Raw genomic sequence first — 20,361 nt, forward strand, 5'->3', positions numbered from 1 at the left:
AAAGAGGGGGCAGTTTGAGTAATGTACAATGTTGTTGCATTTCACCACAAGTGAAGAAAAACGGTCTCTGCTAAAGAACATTTTGTTTCCATTTGACTGAGTAAGGATTGACATCAATGTCAAAGTGATCAGATGCCTGGGGCTCATTTTGTTACTGCCAAATTGAAACAGCTGTAAATAGGACAATGGCAGCCCCTGAGGGGAAGAATGTCAAGATGTAAGGCAAGATATCATTTTTAAAAAGCAAATCTTTGAAAGTGATTTTCTCACCTCCTTGAAGCGTGTATTCAGTTGCTGCCCTGCTGTGTGCACCAAGCCCAGCGCTGTTGTAGGCCGCAACTTGGATTTCATATTGGGTCCAAATGATGAGGTCTTTAAGTAGGCAATAGGTCACTTCAGGGTTAGTGATGTTCTTAAACTGGTATCCACCTGGAAGGCCTGCAAGTCGATACCTACAAAGGAAAAATAGATTGAAACTCAAAGTGATAACATGGGAATTGTAGTGGGATTGGATCCACTTCATATATACAAACAAAGCCATGAATAATGTTAGTGTGATATAATACTGATATATAACCTTAAAGAAATATAAATTGTTGCAACACACTGTGTAGAACTTGTGACAAAAATGAGGAGCAATGTTTTGAGTTTTTTTAATGTTTTCTAACTCACATCTCTGCTAGGAACTTTAACACTTTGCAAGTTTGTTAATATTCCTTTCCAGTTAGGAGGATATTGCTAAAAATATCAAAACATCACAAAATACTGAGATGGCCATTGTCCACAGCCTGTGGTTATTTTGTCTATATTGTTCCTGATGCGATAATTAATAAAAACATAAATGATAATTGTGACGGATAAAACAAAAACAAGGTGGATCAACTTAAAATATCATAAAAATGATATATACATTGCATGGATGCAAAAGTTGCACCCAGATTTTTTTACATTGGGACTGGGCATAAATTGATCACCTGTGCCACTGAACTAGTCACAAAATCTTGTATCAAAGTGTGACTTACAGATTTGGTTCATGGTATTTATTATTTTTAAAACCTAGGAAAATCTTCCAATTGGGAAGAGTGACATTCCACAAAATTGGCATTAAAATGCTTTGAAGGCTTTTGAAAACAGCAAGGGATGAACAGTAAATAGAATTGAAAAACCACACATCCACATTCAAAAGCAAAATACTGCAGATGCTGCAAATCTGAAATAAAAGCAGAAAATTCTGGAAATACTCAGCAGGTCAGGCAGCATCTGTGGAGAGAGAAACAGAGTTAACGTTTCAGGTTGATGACCTTTCATCAGAAGTTCCGATGGTTTATTAGCAAACCACTTTCTCTTGCTATTTTAATATTACTAATTATCATATTGCCAAAATAAGCATTATACAAGAAACACACCTAACGACTGTTTTGTTTTATCATGTCATGCTTGTCCCCTAAACTAATTTATTGTTGTTTTTCAATATTGGTGTTATTAACATCCTGGGATCATTTTGTTGTTTTCATTACCACCTGTCTCTCCGGTGTGATCATTGTAAATCATGATAATTGCAGAAGATGAAAAGAACAGCAGTGAGCTAAATTGCTACACACCATCTCCACGACAGTCTGCATCTATCCAGCACAGCTGTTAAAATATTCCATCTGGTATCATTGCAGGGCCAGTGAGACTGCAGTGGGAATTGCAACACATTCTTCATCCTTTTTTTTGCTGCTTATTAAGGCAAGCGATGTTGAGACTGGGGAATGGGTCACCTTTGCACCTTGGGCACTCAGTGTCAGCTTCAAGCAGTCCAGTGTCAGTGTAGTACATTAAGATAAAAAGATAAACTCCCTCTTCGCGGCCACAACAGTATGCTATGCCATCAGTAAGATTGTTTCCATTTCCCACACATGCCTTCCCCATGGCCTCTAAGTGAGGCTGACAATTTTACATCAATTAGGGTCAAATTATGGGCAATTTTGTGCTGTGTGCCCTTTGCAACTGGACTTAAACTCGACTAAAATTAATTTCACATGGGACTTGTATAGGCAGCAGAGAAAGGGCACTTTCATCCAGTCAGTCCAGGCTAGATTTAAACTTGGGTCCCAGAGGTGCAAGGATACTGTGTTAATCCATCACACCAGCAGTCCCTTCAGGAATTGTCTCTAGCAGCAAATTCGCTAAGAAAACCAGCACAGCACTGTAAAAAAAACCCGAGTAAAGTGTTCAATTTCCACAAAAAAACAGTAAAAGCACCAAAGACAGTTTATAATATTATTCTTAACTCATACTGTGATATTTTATTAAAACTTCAATTTCCAAAAGAAATTAGTCCAGATTTTCCCCCATCCACTATTTCTGTTGCGCAGTGTGTGAAGGCAAAGTAAATATTTAATGTACTGCAAAAAACCCCACAATTGATATGATCTCGTAATAATTCCGAATAACTTTCTATATCTTTTCTTTAAAACCCTTCGTTGGCAATTTTCCTATGTGGATTCCATTTTTTTTTAGCTGGACCTTTCTTGATTTATGAGAGCTTATTACTGTTTTACTCTGTACCTGAGGATATATCCTTTGAGGACCCCATTGATCTCCTGCTCTGGGGGAGGCTGCCACTGTACCATTATGGATTGATTTGTTCGGCCACTGGCCATAATGTTCTGAGGAGGGGCACTAGGAGGTTCTTCAGGTAACAGCAGCCTGAAACCAAGCACATTGCATAATGCATCAAAACATTAGAATTGTTCCACTGATGGATATTAGTTCATGTATGTCATAAAGTAGTCGAAAAGTAAAACCATTTCTTCAATCAATATTCTTTAAAAATGCTAAATTCCAAAAGCAGATGCACCATGGAGAATAAGAAAATATAACAAACTTCTGTGACTCTGATTTCAAAAATGTTGGAGGGCAATGTTGTCTTTCAGGAAGTTTCCTAGCAGTCATTTTGCGCCAAAAATTCAGTTTTAGAGCTTTCAGATTAGGTGCTGAAAATGTATATATCAGTGCAGCCATCATATTACCTGCTTGGACAGTTTTCAAGGCAGTAGATTTTTTTTTGGCAAGGCAGACTCAGGGATGTGCTGCATCGTGAGAACACAAACACCATTTGCTAAACATTTTTCAGTAACAGCAATGTCCCTGAATACTCCCCTGGCCCATCTATGCCTCTAGATTTCCCGACAACTTGGGGTTCCAGTTCTAGTTTGGGTTTGTCTCTGTCTCAGTTTTTGAAGGCTGTTTGAACTGGAATGCTTTCCAACATGGGATAAAATGTTGATTTGTGGGAGGAAGGTTATGGAGAGAAAGAAATATGAGGGAAATTTACCAGAGGAGAATGATGGAAATGTCATTGGCATCTTTACTGAAGTAAAGTAATTGAAGTCCAAACAGATAGTAACAAAAGTGTGAGAGGAAGTATGCAGTTATTTATATCCTTTACTTGCTTAAGTTCTTCCAGCTCCCTTCACATAGTGGGGGGGAACAGGAGAGAGAAAGAATGAACATTCCTGTTGCTGAACAAAGCTATTATTTACCTTCTATGCATGTTTTTACCAAGATAAGAATAGAAAAATGGCAGATAAATATATTTTATATGGATAAAAATTGTTACTGGGGATTTCCGCTGTGCTGCACAATTAATGACATTATTATCATAGAAACATAGAAAAATAGGTGCAGGAGTAGGCCATTCGGCCCCTTCTAGCCTGCACCGCCATTCAATGAGTTCATGGCTGAACATGCAACTTTAGTACCCCTTTCTGCTTTCTTGCCATACCCCTTGATCCCCCTAGTAGTAAGGACTTCATCTAACTCCCTCTTGAATATATTTAGTGAATTGGCCTCAACAACTTTCTGTGGTAGAGAATTCCACAGGTTCACCACTCTCTGGGTGAAGAATTTTCTCCTCATCTCAGTCCTAAATGGCATACCCCTTATCCTTAGACTGTGACCCCTGGTTCTGGATTTCCCCAACATTGTGAACATTCTTCCTGCATCTAATCTGTCTAAACCCGTCAGAATTTTAAATGTTTCTATGAGGTCCCCTCTCATTCTTCTGAACTCCAGTGAATACAAGCCCAGTTGATCCAGTCTTTCTTGATAGGCCTGTCCCGCCATCCCGGGAATCAGTCTGGTGAATCTTCGCTGCACTCCCTCAATAGCAAGAATGTCCTTCTTCAAGTTAGGAGACCAAAACTGTACACAATACTCCAGGTGTGGCCTCACCAAGGCCCTGTACAACTGTAGCAACACCTCCCTGCCCCTGTACTCAAATCCTCTCGCTATGAAGGCCAACATGCCATTTGCTTTCTTAACCGCCTGCTGTACCTGCATGCCAACCTTCAATGACTGATGTACCTGACACCTAAGTCTCGTTGCACCTCTCCTTTTCCTAATCTGTCACCATTCAGATAATAGTCTGTCTCTCTGTTTTTGCCACCAAAGTGGATATCCCTGAAGATACTGGCTTACAAATTGGATCGCACCTGAATCTTTGCGCGATCCTGCGCTCCAGGTGTAGCGCATGCTGCACATGCCTGAAGTAGCCAGCGCAGAACTTAGGATAATTAGTCCGCCACCCTCATTGGTGTATTGTTGGCGTGCTGCAGGTCCCAGTCGCGGGCCCAGAGGGTGTGGTCCTACTTGTTAAGTATTAACAATAACACAAGTTTTGTTTTAAATATCCAATGACTTCACCAATAACAAAAAACATATATATACACACACACACACACACTGAGAGTCTCCTGCAATTTCTGATACATGGGAGCCATCCAGGGATACTTTCTACTCTGGTATAATTCAGATAAAATTATTAAACATTTTTCTCAAATTGTAAATCACATAGCCCTGAGAAGTCCATTAGATCCATTAAATGTAATGCCCCGATTTAAAAAAAAGAGACAGACAATAAGCAGGAAACTATCAACCAGTTAGCCTAACATCTGTCTTTGGGAAAATGCTGGAGTCCATTATTAAGGAAGTAGTAGCGGGACATTTGGAAAAGCATAATTCAATCAAGCAGAGTCAGCATGGTTTTATGAAAGGGAAATCATGTTTGACAAATTTTCTGGAGTTCTTTGAGGATGAAATGAGCAGGGTGGATAAGGGATAACCAGTGGATGTGGTATATTTGGATTTCCAGAAGGCATTGGATATGGTGCCACATAAAAGGTTACTGCACAAGATAAAAGTTCGCGGGGTTGGGGGTAATATATTAGCATGGATAGAGGATTGGCGAACTAACAGAAAAGAGAGAGAGTCGGGATAAATGAGTAATTTTCCAGTTGGCCAACAGTAACTAGTGGTGTGCCGCAGGGATCGGTGCTGGGGCCTCAACTACTTACAATCTATATTAATAACTTGGATGAAGAGACCGAGTGTAATGTAGCCAAGTTTGCTGATGGGTGGGAAAGCAAATTGTGAGGAGGACACAAAAAATCTGCAAAGGGATATAGACAGGCTAAGTGAGTGGGCAAACATTTGACAGATGGAGTATAATGTGAGAAAATGTGAAGTTATCCACTTTGGCAGAAAAATAGAAAAGCAAATTATAATTTAAATGGAGAAAAATTGCCAAGTGCTGCAGTACAGAGGGACCTGGGGGTCCTTGTGCATAAAACACAAAAAGTTAGTATGCAGGTACAACAAGTAATCAGGAAGACAAATCGGAATGTTGGCCTTTATTGCAAGGGGGAGAGAGTATAAAAGCAGAGAAGACCTGGTACAACTGTACAGGGTATTGGTGAGGCCACACCTGGCGTACTGCGTACAGTTTTGGTCTCCGTATTTAAAGGAAGAATATACTTGCATCGGAGGCTGTTCAGAAAAGGTTCACCAGGTTGATTTCGGAGATGAGGAGGGAGACTTATGAAGATCATCATCATCCCATAGGCAATCCCTCGGAATTGAGGAAGACTTGCTTCCACTCCTAAAGTGAGTCCTTTGGTGGCTGAATAGTCCAATGCGAGAGCCACAGACCCTGTGTCACAGGTGTGACAGACATTCGTCGGGGGGGTGGGGGCGGGACTGATTTGCCGCATGCTCCTTCCGCGGCCTGCGCCTGGCCTCTTCACGCTCGCTGAGATTCGACGAGCTCAACGCCCTCCCGGATGCACTTTCTTCACCTAGGGCGGTCTTCAGCTAGGGACTCCCAGGTGTCAGTGGTGAAGTCGCACTTTACCTTGCTGCCATGCTCCACCTCACAGTCAACAAGCTCCCTGCTGGAGTGGAACTAAACTACAGAACCAGTGGGAAGCTGTTTAACCTACGCCACCTCTAGGCCAGGTCCAAGATCACCGCAACCTCTGTTGTTGAGCTGCAGTATGCGGACGATGCCTGCGTCTGCGCACATTCTGAGGCTGAACTCCAGGACATGGTCAATGTATTCACCGAGGCATATGAAAGCATGGGCCTTACGCTTAACATTCATAAGACAAAGGTCCTCCACCAGCCTGTCCTCGCCGCACAGCACTGCCCTCCAATCATCACGATTCACGGCACGCCCCTGGACAATGTGGACCACTTCCCATACCTCGGGAGCCTCTTATCAACAATGGCAGACATCGATGCGGAGATTCAACATCGCCTCCAGTGCACCAGTGCAGCCTTCGGCCGCCTGAGGAAAAGAGTGTTCGAAGACCAGGCCCTCAAATCTACCACTAAGCTCATGGTCTACAGGGCTGTAGTAACACCCGCCCTCCTGTATGGCTCAGAGGCATGGATGATGTTATGAAGATAAGTTGAGTCGGTTGGGCCTCTACTCATTGGAGTTCCAAAAAATGAGAGGTGATCTAATCGAAACATGTAAGATAATGAGGGGGCTCAACAAGGTGGATGCAGAGGGGATATTTGCACTCAGGGGAAACGAGCTCAATTTCCCCCGGTGAGTTGAGCCGTTTTTTTGGCATGCGACGCTTTTTTTGTGGTAAGTTTTAAAATTAAAGCTCCCCAAGGAATCTGCGCCAGCGTGACTGAGTTAGTTATGATTTTTTTAGGCTCATAACCCGATGTCTGCGGCAGTTTTTGTCAATTATGGAAGTTTGCCCCCAAAAAGTTTCTCCTAGGTCGGCGTATCTGACCACTCCCGAAAAACTTCTGGTGAGTTATGAAAAATCAGCGCAGAAAGACACCATTGTTTTTCAGCAAAGTTTTGGAGGAAGTCAAGAAGACTTAAATTTATATATTAAAAGATTTTATTTACCTTATAATGCAGTAAATGGAAGTATGATGTAATTTTGTAACTTTTCATTCTTTCAACTGACAGGCCACCCACTGAACGTCTGCAAACAGGGCTGGAGGATCGGAGCGTCGGCCAGCAGAATCAGTCCTGTGCCCGGACACAGGGGCTCGGCTGCAAAAGAAGCCCGGGGGGGGGGCAAGGTGGGCTGTGGAAGGTGATCGGAAGGCATCAGAAGCCTGCACTGTCCATCAAATGTAGCTCGGGGGAGAGGGGGACTGTGGAAGGCGATCGGAAGTCATCAGAAGCCTGTAGTACGCATCAAATGTAACTCGGGGAGAGCGGGAGTCGCTGTGGAAGGCGATCGGAAGGCATCAGAAGCCTACAGCACGCATCAAATGTAGCCCGGGAGGTTGGAGGGGCTGTGGAAGGCGATCGGAAGGCATCAGAAGCCTGCACTGTCCATCAAATGTAGCCCGGGGGGGGGGGGGGTTGGGGGACGGGGGTTCCCTATCTCTGTACATACTCAGAACTGGGTGTGGCCCATACAGACCTGTGGAGGGAGAACAAAGAACCTTGTGCTGCCTGCCTGCCGTTTGGAGCTTCTTGCAAAGGTAAAATTTAAGCATGGGGGCAATACTGACAATGCCATACCTTGTGCAAGCCTTTTGCATCATGGTGCTGCGGAGACGACAATTAATTCAATGTCATCACATGAGGAACCTCAGAGCCAGTAGGGTGATGGGCAAGAGACCTTACCCACGTCGGGTATATCGAGACAGGCGTTCGTATCTGCACCTGAGTGATGCAGACTGTACCAGAAGGCTGTGTTTCCGCAAAGAAGTTGTAACTGAGATCTGTGAGTTGGTGAAAGCAACCTAGAAGTATCAGGTGGACTGTTTTGTCAGTTGAAGTGAAGGTTACAGCTGCACTTTCATTCTATGCATCCGGATCCTTCCAAGCTACAACAGGGGGTGTGCGCGCCATTTCTCAACATGCAACACATGTCTGCATTCGACAGGTGACTGCTGCACTATATGCCCAGAGGAATGACTACATAAAGTTCCTCATGACCACCCAGGCAATGCGTGACAGGGCTGTGGACTTCTCCAGGATTGCTGGCTTCCCCAAGGTACAAGGTTGCATTGATTGTACCCACATCGCCTTGCGAACACCTTTGGAGAATTCCGAGATGTACAAGAACAGAAAAGGCTTCCACTCCATAAATGTGCAGCTCATGTGCGATGACATTCATCGCATCATGTCAGTTGATGCAAAATACCTTGGGAGCACCCATGATGCGGTTATCCTACGTGAGAGCATTATATCTGCTAGATTTCAGCAGCAGCCAGAAGGGCAGAGCTGACTACTGGGAGACAAAGGGTACGGCCTCGCCACCTGGCTCACGATGCCCCTGTGTGTAACCCGGACAGAAGCTGACCGTGAATACAACATGTCGCACATTGTGTGATGCGCAGCATGATAGAGAGGACCATAGGCATCTTGAAACAGCGTTTCCAATGCCTGGACCATTCCGGAGGCTACTTGCTGTACTTCCCCGAGATTGTCGGTCAGTTCGCTGTTGTGTGATGCATGCTGCATAACTTTGCCATCATGACGCAGCAGCAGATGGTAGTAGAAGACCCAACTGAGGTGAGAGTGGCTGATGATAATGATGAGGAAAATGCAGATGACGACGACAAGGAAGCTGAACCCGAAGCACGACGGCGGAGGAGGGCGGGCCACCCCTTTAACGATTGCTCAAGCCTTGCGCCAGCAGCTCATCCATGAACGCTTTGCTGCCTGAAGGCTCAGCGGCAACTATTCCACATGGACCATGTTTACTGCTTGTACCTGTTCCGTAATGTTGTGTTGTGTTAATGGAACAAATGGTGGAAATGCTTCTTGTTTACTTCAAAAGTTGTGTTAATAATGGTAATGTAAATGATTCAGTTATGATTTAAAATAAATTTTATTCAAAAGTTTAACACTTGTTTGTACTTAACTTTAATAAAAAATATTCTTGTTTCAAACTTTAAAGTTTTCAGTTAAGATCATTTACAAACTTTAAGATCACTTACCAACTTTTAAACCTGTAAATTTACATAACTTACAAAAAACTTTTAATTTGAGAACAGTTACAACAGTAACAATAATAATAACAGCAGCAAAGAAAGGCTGCACCCATCTCTCCTCCACCTTATTCAAAGATCGCCTGCCGCACTTGGTCTTGGTGACTCCACCACCCCTGCCTGCAGGCAGTGGCGCAGTGTTTCTCGGGTTGGTACCAAGCTTATTCTTTCTAACATCTTGGGTAATGCGCACTTGTTGTTTGTGGGGGGGGGGGGGGGGGGGGGCAGGTGGCAATGTGGAGGGCCCGGCTTGGGGCTCTTCAGAGGCTGGTCTGGGGATTGGAGTGGGAGTGGCAGTTGATTCTTCAATGGGCACGGGGTCTGTGATTGTTCCCTTATTGCAGCAGCTAACTCCAAAATTCCCTCCCTCACACTGTCTCAACTACCTCCAACATTCAATCCATGTTTGCCAAAAGTGTCTCAGCTACCTGAGACATGCCCTCCCTCACGTTGAGGAAAAGCGCATCAGCTACCTGCGATGTTCCCTCCCTCATGTTCCTGGACAGTGTTTCCATTTCTCCCGACAGTCCCGATACCTCATCACCCACCCCACTGATGTCCAGGAGTGATCGCGCAAGGTCAATGCTCTCCGCACTCATTGCCATCATCTGAACCACATTTGTTAGATCCTGCACCTCAGGAGAGCGCGGTTGAGCTCTCCTTCCCCTCCTCACCCACTGCATCCTACTGGGACCCGCAGCCTCGGACGGTGGGGCCCTAGGTGTGCCTCGCTGCACCCCACCACTGGGACCCGCAGCCTCGGACGGTGGGGCCACGGGTGTGCCTCGCTGCATCCCACCACTGGAATACCCAGCCTCGGACGGTGGGAAACCATGGAATGTCCCACCCAACACTCAAACCACTCGTCAGGGAAGGGGGTGGCACCTCAATGGGCAGCAGCTACACCTCCTCAAAAGTGAATACAACTGTGGCGGCTTCATCCATCCACTCCTCCCATGCTCTTGGTCTGGAAGGTGGGATTGGAAGATGTTCTCCTTTTCAGGCTCGTCCTCGTCCTAATCATCTTCTGCATTGTCAAGGGTGGCCTCAAGTTCTGCAAAATATAACAGAACAGACAAATGGTTAGCAGCAGAGGAGGGGGCAGGGTGGGTGGTATGAGTAGGCTCACACAGCGCAGGCAGCAGGCTGATTTGAAGGACCACGATGAATGATGGCACATTGCATCAACCGAAGCGTAGCTGACGGAGACATCCCCATGAACCAAAACATGGCTAGCCCGTGCAGTACTTAACATTTAGCAAAGCCAGACTGTGGAATTTGCAGGACTTACCCTCTCCCTCGGGTATGGGCCCAGCTTGTGCAGTAGTGGTTGCTGTTCTCCAGGCAGGGTCCATCAAAACAGTGAACCTCTCTTCCAAGGGTGTCAGTGGGTGCAGATTTGCCGGGCCTCCTCCTGTCCGAGTTCTTTCCCTTTTGTTGTGTGCCACTTTCCTCTGTAAAGATGAAAATACAACTTTTTAGAGAGGGTGTCTTTCTGTTGGGTGGGACATATACAGCTGGTCACCTTTACATTACAATTGAAATTGCATTGAATAAATGAAAATATTACTTACATTAACTACTTGACCAAGGCCCTGCCACTTCTTTTTGCACTGGCCTCCAGATCTCGGGGTGGTCACCATTGTGCAGTAATCTTGTGCAAGTTGGTTCCAGTCTTTCTTCATTTCTTTGGGTGGAACTTTTATGTGACCTCTGCTGGTGTCCAGCTCCTGCCATCTGGCCTCAATCACAGTAACTAGTGCCTCCACTTCATCCTGTAAGAAATTATTGGTCCTGGCGCCGAGTTGCATCTTGTATTGCAACTCCGATTTTTCCAATGATAATTACAGTTCTCTCACAGCACTCAACGCTCTCACACACACAACTGGCTCTTTAAAAATGGCCGACTGCAGATCAGGAGCTGTACTGCGCATGCGCGCTCATAGGAATCATGTCAAAATATCTTTTTTTTCCTGTGTGTGCGCAGATGGGGCAGCATCATATTTTTCGGCGCAGTCAATAGGCTCCACCCCAGAGGCGACTGGTCAGGCTACGCAGCGCCAAATTTGAAAAACAAAGCGGGGAAACTTGGAACCTTTATTTTTTGGAGTGGTTCCGGCCTAGAAAAATGGGCATAACTCTGGTAAAATTGTACCCACAGTCTCAGAATAAGGGGCCGGCCATTTAAAACTGAGATGAGGGGGAATTCCTTCTCTCAGAGGGTTGTAAATCTATGGAATTCTCTGCCCCAGACAGCTGCGGAGGCTGGGTCATTGAATATATTTAAGGCGGAGATAGACAGATTTTTGAGCGATAGGGGAATAAAGGATTATGGGGAGCGGGCAGGGAAGTGGAGCTGAGTCCATGATCATATCAGCCATGATATTATTGAACAGCGGAGCAGGCTCGAGGGGCCGGATGGCCTACTTCTGCTCCTATTTCTTACGTTCTTATGTAGCTTCTAAATCCAAATCATCTGAAAGAGCTTTTCTTGACTAGTTTCCCACACTTTCAGTAAAATCCTAGACTAACACTGCAACCATTTATAAGAAATTGCAACCACACAGTTGTATTTATGGTTAATAAGAAGTGACATAGTTCGATTTTAAATGCCCAATTAGGGGACAATATTGTCAACAGTTTTTTCCTTTTCTATTACGTTTCCACATTCTGGGGAGCAGCTATCACCACCTCCCCACCTCCCTATGAAATCACAGTGTAATTTTTAAATATTTTTTTTTCAAAGCATTGCTAACAATACATGATTTTGAGCCTCTGCTGACTGAAATGTTGACATACTAAATCCTCAAGGCAATTATACTTCCCATCAAAGTTATTCTTTTGATTTCCTCACTGCTTACAATGGAGCGGTGGGGTGGGGCAGGGGCAACTGTGAAGCTACACAATTAAAAAAAAAAGTGAAACAGCAAATGCTAAAAGGTAGATTTCTTACAGCCCTACCCCCTAGTAAATAGGAATCGGCAGATAACTAAACTTGTCAGCATTAAATAGTCCAGAATAAATTTGCTTGTTCCTCATAAACAAGCCATATTTCATCTGGCATTTTGTTAGAAAAAAAAATGCACGTTGTCAGAAGGCTAATTAAAATTCAGCTGGTTCTAATTGAAAATACATGTAACCTATTTTCTCTGTTTCAAGTAGCTAAGACGAAACAAGGTTGATGAATAGGAAATGGCTACTGAATTTTGCATTCCCACATAAGACAATATATATATACAATTTATAAAGAATTATATAGAACTTACAGCATAGAAAATAGCATTCAGCCCCAACTGGTTTATGCTCCACACCCTACTTCATCAGCAAATCCAACTATTCCTTTCTCCCTCATGAACATATCTAGATGCTCCTTAAATGCATCTATGTTATTTGTCTCAATTACTCCTTGTAGTAGTGAGTTCCACATTCTCACCACTCCTGAACTCTTTACTGGATTTATTAGTGACCATCTTATATTTATGGCCCCTAGTTTTGGTCTCCCCCATAAGTGGAGCTGGGGGGATGGTTGGGCAATGGAGCAGGAGCTGGGGGGGAGGGGGGAGTGGAGGGGGGGGAGTGGGGGTGGGGGTGGGGGTGAGAGAGCCAGAGAGAGTGTGAGCTGAACAGGGGAGGAAGCTGGAGCCAGAGCAGGAGCTGAAGAGGAGGGAGGTGCAGCCTGATCTTCGCCGCCCCAGTGAGCCCATTCGGCTAGGAGCGGCATGCTTCGGACCCCTCCCACACAGTTTTGGGCGCCGGGAGCTACTGCACATGTGCGCCCACTTTAGCGCACATGTGCAGAGGTCCCAGCACTGCTTTCAGCGCAGGGACCTGGCTCCACCCCCCACAGCTTGTGCTGCCGAGCCGAGGGCCTGGATCGACCTGAGGGTGTGGAGAATACCAAGGTAAGTTTTCGGCGCGGTTTTGAGCGCGGAAATCAGGCGTGGCCCGCGGGGCTGCGCCGTTCAAACTTGACCCCATTATATGGCGACTAGAACTGTGCACAGCACTCTAAGTGTGGTCTAACCAAGGTTCTATGTAATTTTAACATAACATCCCTGCATTTCAATTCCATTACTCTAGAAATGACCTCCAGGACTTTGTTTGCATTTGTTTTGGCCTTGTTACCTGCGTTGCTACTTTTAAAGATATATTAAAATTCTGCCAATATTTACAACTGTAAATTGCCATGCCAACATTTTCGATCATGTTTTTCTGTCCAAAGTACTTCATTGGCCGTAAAACGCTTTTGGGACATCCTGAGGTTATGAAAGGCGCTGTATTATGTGCACTGGTATCCTAAAATACAGCTGATATTACTCCAAACTCTCTTTCTTCTCCAAGGCCCTCAAATATGCCATTCCCAGCTCTGTATCCATCTCTCCCGAAACTCCCTATTCAAATCCCATACACTACCTTCCATGTTTCTCATGGAAAAATAGGTGCAGGAGTATGCCATTTGGCCCTTCGAGCCTGCACCGCCATTCAATCAGATCATGGCTGATCATTCCTTCAGTACCCCTTTCCTGCTTTCTCTCCATACCCCTTGATCCACTTATCCGCAAGAGCCATATCTAACTCCCTCTTGAATATATCCAGTGAACTGGCATTAACAACTCTCTGCGGCAGGGAATTCCACAGGTTAACAACGCTTTGAGTGAAGAAGTTTCTCCTCATCACAGTCCTAAATGGCCTACCCCTTATCCTAAGACTATGTCCCCTGGTTCTGGGCTTCCCCAACATCGGGAACATTCTTCCCACATCTAACCTGTTGAGTCCCGTCAGAATCTTATACGTTTCTATGAGATCCCCTCTCATCCTTCTAAACTCCAGTGAATAAAGGCCCAGTTGATCCAGTCTCTCCTCATATGACAGCCCAGCCATCCCTGGAATCAGTCTGGTGAACCATCGCTGCACTCCCTCAATAGCAAGAATGTCCTTCCTCAGACTAGGAGACCAAAACTGAACACAATATTCCAGATGAGGCCTCACTAAGGCCCTGTACAACTGCAGTAAGACCTCCCTGCTTCTAGATTCAAATCCCCTAGCTATGAAGACGAACATACCATTTGCCTTCTTTACCACCTGCTGTACCTACGTGCCCACTTTCAGTGACTGATGAACCATGACACCCAGGTCTCGTTGCACCTCTCCTTTTCCTAGTCTCACTTCACTAAAGCAGCCTTAGCCAGTGCTATGACTGACCATGGCATGTTATCTCTCCTTAACCTCTTGGATCATCCCACAATTCTTGATACGATTGATCATGCTATCTTCTCCTCTGTCCACCAGCCTTATGGGCCTGCTCTTGCATGGCTCCATTTCTACCTAGCCAAAGGCAGTTAGGGCATCTCCAGCAAAGCTGTCTCTGCTCTCCCTGCACCATCACCTCTGGAGTCGAGGATTATTTCTTGGCTCCATCCTCTTTTTCATTGACAGGCTATCCATCGATGACATCATCTGGTCGCATTGGGTCAGTTTTCACATATACTGACAGAATGATAGAATTTTACAGTACAGAAGGAGGCCATTCGGCTCATCGTGCCTGTGCTGACTCTTTGGGCCCAAGTTTTGGCCTCAGTTGCTCCTGATTTTTTGGAGCAACTGGTGTAGAACGGAGTATCTTAGAAATTCAAACTCTCGGCATTTGGTTTGCTCCAGTTCTAGTCAGTTAGAACAGTTTCACTTTGGAACAGAATTTTCTTTTCAAAAGGGGGCGTGTCCGGCCACTTACGCCTGTTTTCAAAGTTTCGGCAGTGAAAACTTACTCCAAACTAACTTAGAATGGAGTAAGTGAAGATTTTTGTACGCTCGAAAAAAACCTTGTCTACACTTTAGAAAATCAGGCGTAGGTTACAAATCAGGCGTAGGGAATGGGGGGGGGGGGGTTTACAAACATTAAACACTTCAGTTTTACAAATAAAGAGCCATCATCAATAATAAATGATAAAAACATCAATAAATCAACCAATAAATCAATCCAAAAAAATTAATAAGATAATTTTTTTTTAAATCAATAAATTAAACATTTTCTACTTACCGACTGCAGCACCGGGAGCCCTCCAACAGCGTGCTGGGATGCCCCCCGGCCCCCACAGTGTGTCTCTGTCAATGTCTCTATCTCTCTGTCTGTCTGTCTGTGTGTGTCTCTCACTCTCTGTCTGTCAGTGTCTGTGTTTCTGACAGTGAGGAGAGGGGGAGGAGGGGGGTAGAGGGAGAGGGGGGGGGCAGGGGGAGGGGAGGGAGGGAGACAGAGGGGGATGGAGGGAAGGGGGAGAGAAGAAGGGGAGGGGAGGAGGGGAAAGGGAACGGGGGGGAGAAGGGGAAGGGGAAGGGGGGGAGGAGGAGAAGGGGAAGGGGGGAGGAGGAGAAGGGGAGGGGGGGAAAGGAGAAGGGGGGGGAAAGGATAAGGGGGGGAAAGGAGAAACATAGAAACATAGAAAATAGGTGCAGGAGCAGGCCATTCAGCCCTTCTAGCCTGCACCGCCATTCAATGAGTTCATGGCTGAACATGAAACTTCAGTACCCCATTCCTGCTTTCTCGCCATACCCCTTGATCCCCTGAGTAGTAAGGACTTCATCTAACTCCCTTTTGAATATATTTAGTGAATTGGCCTCAACTACTTTCTGTGGTAGAGAATTCCACAGGTTCACCACTCTCTGGGTGAAGAAGTTTCTCCTCATCTCGGTCCTAAATGGCTTACCCCTTATCCTTAGACTGTGACCCCTGGTTCTGGACTTCCCCAACATTGGGAACATTCTTCCTGCATCTAACCTGTCTAAACCCGTCAGAATTTTAAACGTTTCTGAGGTCCCCTCTCATTCTTCTGAACTCCAGTGAATACAAGCCCAGTTGATCCAGTCTTTCTTGATAGGTCAGTCCCACCATCCCGGGAATCAGTCTGGTGAATCGTCGCTGCACTCCCTCAATAGCAAGAATGTCCTTCCTCAAGTTAGGAGACCAAAACTGTACACAATACTCCAGGTGTGGCCTCACCAAGGTCCTGTACAACTGGAGTAACACCTCCCTGCCCCTGTACTCAAATCCCCTCGCTATGAAGGCCAACATGCCATTTGCTTTCTTAACCGCCTGCTGTACCTGCATGCCAATCTTCAATGACTGATGTACCATGACACCCAGGTCTCGTTGCACCTTCCCTTTTCCTAATCTGTCACCATTCAGATAATAGTCTGTCTCGCTGTTTTTACCACCAAAGTGGATAACCTCACATTTATCCACATTATACTTCATCTGCCATGCATTTGCCCACTCACCTAACCTATCCAAGTCACTCTGCAGCCTCATAGCATCCTCCTCGCAGCTCACACTGCCACCCAACTTAGTGTCATCCGCAAATTTGGAGATACTACATTTAATCCCCTCGTCTAAATCATTAATGTACAATGTTAACAGCTGGGGCCCCAGCACAGAACCTTGCGGTACCCCACTAGTCACTGCCTGCCATTCTGAAAAGTACCCATTTACTCCTACTCTTTGCTTCCTGTCTGACAACCAGTTCTCAATCCATGTCAGCACACTACCCCCAATCCCATGTGCTTTAACTTTGCACATTAATCTCTTGTGTGGGACCTTGTCGAAAGCTTTCTGAAAGTCCAAATATACCACATCAACTTGTTCTCCTTTGTCTACTTTACTGGAAACATCCTCAAAAAATTCCAAAAGACTTGTCAAGCATGATTTCCCTTTCACAAATCCATGCTGACTTGGACCTATCATGTCACCATTTTCCAAATGCGCTGCTATGACATCCTTAATAATTGATTCCATCTAGAGAGGTCAGGCTGACCGGTCTATAATTCCGTGTTTTCTCTCTCCCTCCTTTTTTAAAAAGTGGGGTTACATTGGCTACCCGCCACTCGATAGGAACTGATCCAGACTCAATGGAATGTTGGAAAATGACTGTCAATGCATCCGCTATTTCCAAGACCACCTCCTTAAGTACTCTGGGATGCAGTCCATCAGGCCCTGGGGATTTATCGGCTTTCAATCCCATGAATTTCCCCAACACAATGTCCCGACTAATAAAGATTTCCCTCAGTTCCTCCTCCTTACTAGACCCTGTGACCCCTTTTATATCCGGAGGGGGGGGAAAGGAGAGGGGGGGGAGGAGAAGGGGGGGGGAAAGGAGAAGGGGGGGGAAAGGAGAAGGGGGGGGAAAGGAGAAGGGGGGGAAAGGAGAAGGGGGGGAAGGAGAAGGGGGTGGGAAAGAGAGAAGGGTGGGAAAGAGAGAAGGGGGGGAAAAAGAGAAGGGGGGGAAAGAGAAGGGGGGGAAAGGAGAAGGGGGGAAAAGGAGAAGGGGGTGGGAAAGGAGAAGGGGGTGGGAAAGGAGAAGGGGGTGGGAAAGGAGAAGGGGGTGGGAAAGGAGAAGGGGGTGGGAAAGGAGAAGGGGGTGGGAAAGGAGAAGGGGGTGGGAAAGGAGAAGGGGGTGGGAAAGGAGAAGGGGGTGGGAAAGGAGAAGGGGGTGGGAAAGGAGAAGGGGGTGGGAAAGGAGAAGGGGGTGGGAAAGGAGAAGGGGGTGGGAAAGGAGAAGGGGGTGGGAAAGGAGAAGGGGGTGGGAAAGGAGAAGGGGGTGGGAAAGGAGAAGGGGGTGGGAAAGGAGAAGGGGGTGGGAAAGGAGAAGGGGGTGGGAAAGGAGAAGGGGGTGGGAAAGGAGAAGGGGGTGGGAAAGGAGAAGGGGGGGAAAAGGAGAAGGGGGGAAGGAGAAGGAGAAGGGGGGAAGGAGAAGGGGGGGGAGGAGAAGGGGGGAAAGAAGAAGGGGGGAAGGAGAAGGGGGGGAAAGGAGAAGGGGGGGAAAGGAGAAGGGGAGAAGGGGGGGAAAGGAGAAGGGGGGAAAGGAGAAGGGTGGGAAAGGAGAAGGGGGGGAAAGGAGAAGGGGGGGAAAGGAGAAGGGGGGGAAAGGAGAAGGGGAGGGAAAGGAGAAGGGTGGGAAAAGGAGAAGGGTGGGAAAAGGAGAAGGGTGGGAAAAGGAGAAGGGGGGGAAGGAGAAGGGGGGGGGGAAGGAGAAGTGGGGGGGGAAGGGAGGCTTAACGGGCCGGGCCCAGCAGCCTGGCCCAAGACTTCGGGCAGGGCCCGTCCCCAGCACCAGATTTACAGGCAGGTGGCGTTGGGTCGGATCGGGTCCGGAGTCGGGTCGGGGGGAGCGCGGGTTGGGGTCGGGAGCGCGGGTCGGATCCGGTCCGGGGGTGGGGGGGGGGCTGTCGGGAGCACGGGTCGGGGGGGGGGAGGATGGAGGTCGGTTTGGTTCGGGTAGAGGGGAGGGAGGGAGCGCGGGTCGGTTCGTGTCGGGGGGGAGGGAGGTCAGGTTGGGTCGGGTCCAGGTAGGGGGGGGGTCGGGTCCAGTCCGGGGGGTCGGGTCGGGTCCGGGGGCGGGGGGGGGGGAAGCTGGAGTCGGGTCAGTGTCGCGGTCGGGTCCGGGGGAGCGGGAGTCGAGTCGGGTCGGGAGGAAGCAGGAGCTGGGCGTGGGAGGAGCCTTATCCACGCAGCCCTAGTGAGGCCATTCAGCCAGGGCTAGGGGCTGCGTGCTTCGGGCCCCTCCCACACAGTTTTGGGCGCCTGGAGCTACTGCACATGCGCGCCCACTGTAGCGCGCATGTGCAGAGGTCCCGGCACTGTTTTCAGCGCAGGGACATAGCTCCGTCCCCCACAGCTTGTGCTGCGCCGTGCCGAGGGCCAGAGGACCAGCAGGGAGCCGGAGAATCTGGAAGTTTTTTTAGGCGCACTTTATGGCGTGAAAAAGGGGCGTCCAGGTCGGGGCTGCGCCGTTCTAGGCGCGGCCCGAAACTTGGGCCTTTTGAAAGAGCTATCTAATCAGTCACACTACCCCACTCTCTTTTTCAATACTTATCAAATTCTCTTTTGAAATTTATTGTTGAATTTGTTTCCACCACCCTTTCAGGTCATGCATTCATAGCAACACACTATGTAAAATAAATTTTCCTCATATCACCTCCACCTAGTTCTCTGGCAATAATGCCAAGGCCTTGCCACTACTTCTCTCAATCTCTTGACTTCCAGCTTTATTTTGTAACATCAAACTATAAATGAATCACAACTTTCTCCAGTTCAAAACTAAGACGGCCAAAGGCATTGCCTTCGGCACCTGGAACAAACACTGCTTCCTTGTCGTCGACTCCATCCCCCTCCCCGCCACTCTCTTTGCTTGAGCCAGACTACTTGCAACCTTATTCGCATCCTGTTTGACTGAACTGAGCTTTAACCCCTTACATCCTATTTAACTCAAGACCACTTGCCTGCCTCCACATTACTTCACCCCCTCCTCCATGCCTTTGTCCATGCCATGTTGGAGGTCCCGTCTTTTGGATGAAACATTGAACCGAGGCCCATCTTCCCTCTCACTTGGACATAAAAGATCCCACTGCACCATTTGAAGAATTGCAGGAGAGTTCTCCCGGTATCCTGGCCAACATTTATCCCTTGACCAACATCACTAAAAAACAGATTATCTAGTCATTATCACATTGGTGTTTGTGAGACCTTGTTGTGCACAAATTGGCTGCTGTGTTTCCTACATTACAACAACAACTTGTATTTATATAGCGCCTTTACCGTAGTGAAACATTCCAAGGCGCTTCATAGGAGACAAAAAATTTGACACCGAGCTGCATAAGTAGAAATTAGCACAGGTGACCAAAAGCTTGGTGAACGATGTATGTTTTAAGGAGAGTCTTGAAGGAAGAAAGCAAGGCAGAGAGGCTTCGGCAGGGAGTTCCAGAGCTTGGGGCCCGGGCAACAGAAGGCACGGCCACCGATAGTTGAGCGATTATATTCAGGGATGCTCAAGAGGGCAGAATTAGAGGAGCGCAGACATCTCAGGGGGTTGTGGGGCTGGAGGAGATTACAGAGATAGGGAGGGGTAAAGCCACGGAGGGATTTGAAAATAAGGATTAGAATTTTGAAATCATGGCGTTGCTTAACCGCAAGCCAATGTAGGTCAGCGAGCACAGGGGTGATGGGTGAATGGGACTTGGTGCGAGTTAGGACACGGGCAGCTGAGTTTTGGATCACCTCTAGTTTAC

General features: G+C 46.9%; 1 protein-coding gene across 3 annotated transcripts in view; it reads right to left on the reverse strand.

Annotated features, from left to right (window-relative positions):
- sdk1a (sidekick cell adhesion molecule 1a) overlaps positions 1 to 20,361 on the reverse strand; it is an 892,584-nt gene that overhangs the window by 188,111 nt on the left and 684,112 nt on the right. For all 3 annotated transcript variants that reach the window (XM_070901293.1, XM_070901295.1, XM_070901292.1), the window contains 2 exons: positions 2,554 to 2,694; positions 271 to 452 (listed from right to left, as the gene is read on the reverse strand). In XM_070901293.1, the coding sequence (XP_070757394.1) occupies positions 271 to 452; positions 2,554 to 2,694 (323 nt within the window). The remainder of the gene's footprint in view (positions 1 to 270; positions 453 to 2,553; positions 2,695 to 20,361) is intronic.

The sequence above is a fragment of the Pristiophorus japonicus genome, chromosome 15 (genome assembly GCF_044704955.1).
Source record: "Pristiophorus japonicus isolate sPriJap1 chromosome 15, sPriJap1.hap1, whole genome shotgun sequence".
In the NCBI taxonomy this organism is placed as follows: domain Eukaryota; kingdom Metazoa; phylum Chordata; class Chondrichthyes; family Pristiophoridae; genus Pristiophorus; species Pristiophorus japonicus.